The sequence below is a fragment of the Stylophora pistillata genome, chromosome 11 (assembly GCF_964205215.1).
Source record: "Stylophora pistillata chromosome 11, jaStyPist1.2, whole genome shotgun sequence".
NCBI lineage: Eukaryota > Metazoa > Cnidaria > Anthozoa > Scleractinia > Pocilloporidae > Stylophora > Stylophora pistillata.
The window spans coordinates 27,464,000-27,471,594 of record NC_142529.1 but is presented as its reverse complement, the minus strand read 5'-3'; the positions used below and the strand labels follow the sequence as shown (position 1 = coordinate 27,471,594).

General features: G+C 38.0%; 1 protein-coding gene across 1 annotated transcript; it reads right to left on the bottom strand.

Moving 5' to 3' along the window:
- Positions 1 to 1,438: 1,438 nt before the first annotated feature.
- LOC148720941 (melanocortin receptor 5-like) lies at positions 1,439 to 2,416 on the bottom strand. Its single transcript, XM_088739097.1, has one exon. The coding sequence runs from the start codon at positions 2,414 to 2,416 to the stop codon at positions 1,439 to 1,441; it is 978 nt and encodes a 325-aa protein (XP_088595223.1).
- Between the last annotated feature and the right edge of the window lie 5,179 nt (positions 2,417 to 7,595).

The window sequence follows — 7,595 nt, the reverse complement described above, 5'->3', positions numbered from 1 at the left end:
ATCTCTGGTTGAATCTCTAAAAATTAGATAACAAATGTCAAAAGCCCTTTAACTCCTGGACAAAGTCATTGTCCATTTGTTTGCTTTGCTGTTTGTCTTATCACCTATCTTCCAGCAGTAAAGAAACGGGTTTAGTGTCAAGTTAAAGAAAACTAAGCAACTTGCTATTTGCCTTAAGTGTCCCTGTCTGAGAAAGTGTTCCAGGGGCAAAAAGTGGTAGTCAACCGATTTGGCTGAAACTTAGCACAGAAGTTGAGTGTGACAAGATATTTCAAAAGCCTCTTTCGCTCACTTCTCTGACTGTTTGTTCTGGAGTTTCAGGAGGGGGTCCCATCTGTGGCCTATGGTGCACCAAGCATTCACCCTGCTAGGTGGCATTTTGAAAGTGCTATAAAACTTCATTGGTAAATTGTGCTGCCAAATGAATTTCACCATGGACTCTGCTATAGTGGGACTTTTACTTCATAAATGTAACTTTGTTCTCAAACGATTAGACAGAGAGGGGTTTGGGGCTAAAGTTAGGTCAAATTTGAGGTCCCCTTCTCCGTTCCTCTGACTAGTTTCGAGCCTGCATTGCAGTCAGCCGCTCAAGCTGAAAGTAGCACCTTGTACGCACGGACGCACAGTCATAACCTATCAAATTTTGGTAATTCCACCACCTTTTTTCTGCTTGATGGGTTACTGTTTTTACTACCTTTTTCTATGAGTATGGGCTCCGCTAAAAATTGCAGCAAGGAATGTTTAATTTAGACTTCACCCATACTTCCAAACCTTAATTTGGTACCAAGATCCAAATAAACTGAAGGCAGTGTTTCTTGTTTTGAAATGCAGATGAAAAGTGTCTGTTTTGTAAAGATACATGTTACTTTTTATCTAATTGTATGGCTGGGTTTTGCTTTTATTTTAGAGAATCCAATTTCTCAGTAATTCGCAGCTTATACGATTCTGTAAAATTACCTAGACTGCTCCGCCATAATGTATGTTTGCCTTAAAAATGAAAAAAAACAACAACAATAATAAATAAAGGAAACAAAATGCGATCGTTATTGCGATTTCCCATTCTTTTGTATGTTATCTTATAACGCTACACACGGATTTAAGGCAAAAGCTACAAGAACATTCCCATCATAATGGTCTCTTGTGACAACAGCATTGTGATCCTGGTCGAAACTTGATCGTTATAAGGGAATAAATTTGATTTTCTTCTGTTATAGTTTCTCAATAACATGTTTCTATCCGTTTGCAAGACGTTTGCAAGATGTTTTTTTATCATAAGAATGCCAGCCAGAGACGTTTCTCTACTATAGTACTGTCAGTAAAATGAGTTTTTTATTTTCTCGACTTTTCCTTGGCTGTTCTCAATGGAACTGAAACAAGTACATTGAATTTTTCAATGCACAATTACTGCTCATGCAATCACATATTATCATTTCTAACCTCAGCATAGTGCATCTTTTATTGTCTGCTTTACCGCTTGTCTTACCTCACTAATCTTCCAGCAGTAAAGAAATGGGTTTAATGTCGACTTAAAGTAAACTAAGACAACAGCTAGTTTCCATATTACTACTAAGTGTGACGAATGTGTTTTACTGTCTGCGATTACAACTACCATCATTGAGTATGGTGCATAACAAATTACTAATGCTAACTGCACCGACAAAGCACTGTACACTGCCTTTTTGTATCGGGCTATGTTCAATGCATTCAGTTGGCCCGGCTGTTGTTGAAAACGACCTTCTACTTGTGCCTGATTACGATTAAGAGTGCGGAAAATCTTTGTATACGAGATGATTGTGATACCTAGGCAAAATGGTATAGATATATATACAGACCAATGCGTTATACGATGATCTAACTTGAAGCATGTAGCAGCGACAGTGGACATAACCCAGATAGTAGCTATAATGATGTATGTGCGTTTCAACGTTACAATTTGTCTGTATCTCAGCCCCAACAACAGGGCGAGAAGTCTGTCCACGCTTATGGCTGTCATCGTCATCAAAGACACTCCACATAATGCATAGCTTGCTATGTACGCTGCGTTGCTTGCGTATTGACAAAGACTCCAGTTTTCCTGAACCAAGAATATCCAATAAGTAACATAGAGAGGCTCACTAACAAGACCAACCAACAGGTCAGTTATGGCCAGACTACGATACAACAGTTTGGACGGCGGATGAAGGGAAGATTCCTTTCGAAGGGCAACAAGGATAAGGGAATTCCCAAGAAAAGCGGTCACCGAGAGGAGAATGTGCACCGCTAAGAACGAAACTGATTTTTGTTCAAGCCCATCCACCAAAGAGGGAGAGCATTGCTCTTCTTGAAATATTTGAAGTTGTGATCCACCTCCTTTTAAATCTATTGTTCGTTCGTTTCCTTTTTCCTTGAATTTATCTAAAATTGCAACATGCAACATTTCTTTTAGAATACTCCTATGCACCTAAACCACCTATAACTTCCTTTGATTTTAAGATCCAGAATATTGACTTCAAAAACAGTTACCACATTTTAAATGTGGTTGAAAACTGTCTTTTTATGAAGATGCATATCACTTTTTATCCCATTGTATCGCTGTGTTTTGCATTTTTTGTCATCCTTGCGAGGAACCAGTTTCTGCGTAACTAGCAGCTTATTAGATTCCTTATAAGTTCTCTGGACTTTTTCGCCATAAGTTACATTTTACTTAAAAGTCTTTATTAAAAAGAACAGAACGTAACCATAAGTGATATCATTAATTTTAAGCCTTGAATGGTGCGATCTTTTCCTTTGTTTGTTTTTTCTATATGAAAGAGTGCTACCAAACTTCTACACCGGGAAAGCTTCTCAGCAAAGTGCCTTCACATGAAAAAAACAGGAAGTTTTATCATCTTATAAAGGTTTTGCCAAACCTACATGTCTAGTGCAGGTCTTCCTTAGCATTTAAGACATACCAGACGTTTGTGAAACTGTGTCAGTTCTTATGGCATAAAAAAAGTATCTCTTTTGATGCAAAATGTCTCAAATAATGTAGATAATACGCGTAAATTTAAAATATTTCTTCCTTTATTTATATTCTGCTTCCGAAAATCAATTTCAAGCGAGCGATCGAGCTTAAAAAGAGAAATAATAACTTACCGTTTTCTGAAAAGGATATTTTAAATGAAATTCTACCCAACGCTATCACATTTCTTGAAGTTGAGTGACAGTATTTAGGCTAGAAAATGTTTTTTTAGCATTCCGTGACTTCATAAACAGTTGTTTTGTTTTGTTTTGTCTTTTTTTTTCTATGCCTTTTTGTAATTGCATCTGAAGAGAGACATTTTTTTCTTGACAGCACCCGCCAAGCCACGATCACGTAACTGACCTGCTTTGCTCAATTACACTTTCTCAGAAACTTGAATATTCGACATGAAAGGTTTATACTTAGTCGGAAACTATTTGAACGCAGACTTCGTAAATAACAGCCCATTACCGGTTTTTTTCTTTGCATCCAACATCCGACTAAAATTGGAAACAGAAACAATTACTCGACAGGTGCGAAATGCCACATAACCAAATTAATACTTTGGGCTATTTCACCTATTTTCCTTCAAAATTCAACCATGCCCTCGCTTCAAGCTATTAAAATTATTTAGGATTATCCCTCTAAAAAATCATTTCAGTCGCGTACGAGAGAGCGTGGTGACACCTTTGTAATTATTTCCCCAGTTTGACAGTAGTTGGGATAAGGTAAAAGCTTGGTTGTTACATGTACACAAGGTGTCATGTATGCGGCAGGTACTTGTACCCTAACATTCTTCCTGTGCCATAGAAACTTCACGAACATTCTGTTTTAATAACAAATTAGTCTAGGGTCGAGGTCGGAAATCGATCCACTCAGTGTTACGAGTGACATTAACAGTGATGATGTTAAAAATATTATTTAAAATGATGATATTATAACGAATAAAAAAATGGTAACAATAATAATACTGCAGTAAATGGTTTGAACCCGGGGGTAACATTTTAAAGTGTGGTGTGATCGTCGGGGTGAGTGTAGTCCTGAGAAGGACTGTTGTCGGTGGTAGTGACTGACGTTTCGACAACCTGTGCGGAAGTCATCATCAGAGTCAAGTGAATAGTTGTTGTCAGTAGAATGTTCTTATTTCAGTTCGTGTAAAATGATTGAAGCTTGAAGTTCATTTATTTGTTTAAGCAGGTTGATTAATTGGCAGCTGTAATAGCTGATGTGAACCTGCTGTTCTAACCCACCCATCCCACCCCAGGGGAGGACATCCATCACTCAGTAATCTCGTGTGTGGGAAATTAACGTCTCCTGCCCCAACCCTGCAGGAGACGGGACCTCCATTTATTCGTCCCTATCCGAGAAGACTAGAATATCTAACCATTTCTTGATGTTATAGAAAGGTAGAAAATTCTTCTCAATTATTTTAAGACCTTGAGTGTTGGTCCGGGTCTCGAACCCTCGACCTCCCGCACTACAGTCTAGCGCTCTATCCATTGAGCTAACCGGGAGGCGGTTTTACCGTGATGTTATTGGCGGTAAGACTCAAGTGGCGTAAGTCGGTCGTGATTGGTCTGTTTCGATCCGTCAGTAAAGTTAGGTCGTTCAGTTCAGTTCGTTTGTAATGTTTATGTCATGAATGAGTCGTTTGTATGGAGCCGGTAGAAGTTGACACCTGTTAAGGGGAGTCTGTTCTAAGTTAGAAATAAGAACTAATTAATATGATAACATTATTGATAATAATGATGAAAATAATAGTAAAGATAATAATAAATATAATAAGAAAAAGAATAACAATGTTAATTATAAACTAAAAGTCATCGTACCGTTCAGTTTTACTTTGGACCTTTATTTTAATATCAAGTACTGTAATTTTAGTTTGTTATTTATAATTGACTATGGCAATTGATTGATTGATTGATTGATAGATTGATTGATGTTAGCAGGTTGGCATCAATAGAATACGGTATACAGAAACTACAGAGCAATGACTATGACAAATCATACAACTCATCACACTTTACTGAGGGTTTTTACTCTGTCAATTTGAAAAAATGTAAAGTGAGAACAATTTTGAATAAATATATACGGTTTATCATATCCTTTTGTATCCTGGTAGTAAACATCGGATTAAATTAATAACCCCCCCCCCCTCTATTCAGGCCCGCCTCTTATAAGCCAAGCCCCCAAAGTAGCTGAAAGAAGACCGGGGGGGGCTTGATAGAGGAGTTAGGGTATGTAGGACGTCTGCGTTTCGATTTTTCTGTTTCACAGTGCTTGATACATTAAAGTAGAGCACGATGTATGTTGAGTCAAGAAAATACGAAGACAACGCTTTCACCCTTACCTTTCAACCCGTCAATTCCATGGACAAAGTGATTGTCTAATTGTTTGCTTTGCTGCTTGTCTTACCTCAATTATCTTCCAGCAGTAAAAAAGTGGGTTTAACGTCAAGTTAAAGAAAACTAAGCAACTTCCTATTTGCCTTAAGACCACTAAATATGGTGGATATCGTTTGCTATGAGCGATCACAATTTCCACTAAATTGATCGGTGCAGAGCAAACAACTAATGCTAACTGCACCCACAGTGCACTGTACACTGCCTTTTTGTATTGCGCCATGTTCAGTGCATTTGGTTTGCTCGGCTGTTGTTGAACAAGATCTTGTACCTGAGCCTGATGACGATTGAGGACGCTGAAAATCTTTCTGTACGAAGCGATTGAGACAATTATGCAAGATGGTCCAACTACACGGCCATACCAAATAGTTATACGATAATCTAAAATGTATAATAGAGCAGTGACAATGGATAGAACCCAAAAGGCAGCTAGAGTAATATATGTGCGCTTCAAAGTTACAGTATGTTTGTATCTCAGCCCCAACAACAAGGCGAGTAATCTGTCCACGCTTATGGCCGTCATAGTCAATAAAGACACCAAACATAATGCGTAGCTCGTTATGAAAGTTGCCCCAGAAGCGTATCGACAAAAAATCCATCGTTCACGAGCCAGAGACATTCCATAAGTAGCAGCGAGAGGCTGGCTAACAAGACCAACCAATAGATCAATTGTTGCCAGACAACGGTACAAGAGGGAAGATTCCTTGCGAAGAACAACAAGGATGAGACAATTGTCCAGAAATGCTGTGATGGACAGGAGAATGTTGACGGCTGAGACAGAAATAAATTGTTGTTATAATCCACCCACCAAAGAGGAAGAACATGACAGTTCTTTGAATGTGTTCGTTTGTTTCCCACTTCCTGTTAGATTTGTTGACGATATCATTTTGTAGCTTAGACTGAAGGGCGTTTGCTTTGTTTGCAGGTTATTTATTTATTTATTACAAATTCACTCCACAAGAATACACAAACAATTAGTATTAATTACAATTAAGGTTAATAAAAACCATAAAAGGAAAAATTGTGGAGAAGGAGACAACCAAAAGCGCTGACGCACCATACAAGGGATGCCCCCTCTAATTAAAAAAAATTTAATACAGCAAAACTATATAGAAATATAAAAATAGATGCCCTAATTATCCTTATCCTTAATAAAACTTAAAACCTTCTTTTTAAAAGTTTCAATACTATCTGATTCTCTAATGTGATTAGGTAAGCTATTCCATTCACCAACGATACGGTTAAAAAAGCTATATTTGAGACCGTTAGTTCTGCTAAAATTTGGGACAAGGTCCTGTGTGTCATTTTTCCTCAAATTATGCTTCTGTTCTTACAAAATATGAGCTTATTGGAAATGTCTATGTTATAATGGCCATTAATTACATTGAACAAAAACGTAACATCCCTAATGAACCGCCTATCAGATAATAGCTACAATTTCAATTTAGATAGTCTAGTACCATAATCATTGTAATATATTGCTAGTGATATAAACCCACGAGGTCAAACAACATGGCCGCTTCAACACAACTTTATTCCTGCAATGTATTCTGGTACATACACAGTAACCTTAGAGGGTACTTAATATATTACACTGCTTTCCCCTTACAAATAAGATATCCTTACCAGTAACACAATAGTAGCCATAACATTCACTACAGGTTCAGTCGGTCAACAGGTTTCCTAATTCTCTCTGATCGCCTCAGAACAACCGGCGATGGTGTGTTTAAATTCTCTTCACTAATACTAGAATTAGGCTCATCATCTTTATCTGAAAAATTGACTGGTGGCTGCGGCACCCCGGATGAAACTTGGCTATTATCTACACTTAGAGTGGGTTGCTCACACAGTTCTGGGACAGGTATGTCCAACTCTCTAGTTTCATATGGCACCTGATCATATGCTTTAATTAAATGATCAACATGAACATATCTGGTCTTATAGCCAGTCTTAACTAAATATGTTCTGGGTCCACAGACCTTAACTACCCTTCCCAGAATCCACCTCTCAGTATTGCTACGTGCTTGAGTATTTCTCACTCGAACTATGTCATTCTCTGCAAACAGCCTATCTTGATGACCCTTTAAATCCTTATATTCCTTCTGCTTATTTTGTTTACTCTCTACGGTTTTGGCTAGATCAGGTTTCACTAGAGTTAAACGAGTACGCAGTCTACGTCTCATCAGCAGTTCTGCTGGCGTAGCACCTGTGGT

Excerpts from the sequence above, each read along its gene's own strand:
- LOC148720941 (XM_088739097.1), bottom strand. The coding sequence starts at position 2,416 with ATGTTGCATGTTGCAATTTTAGATAAATTCAAGGAAAAAGGAAACGAA.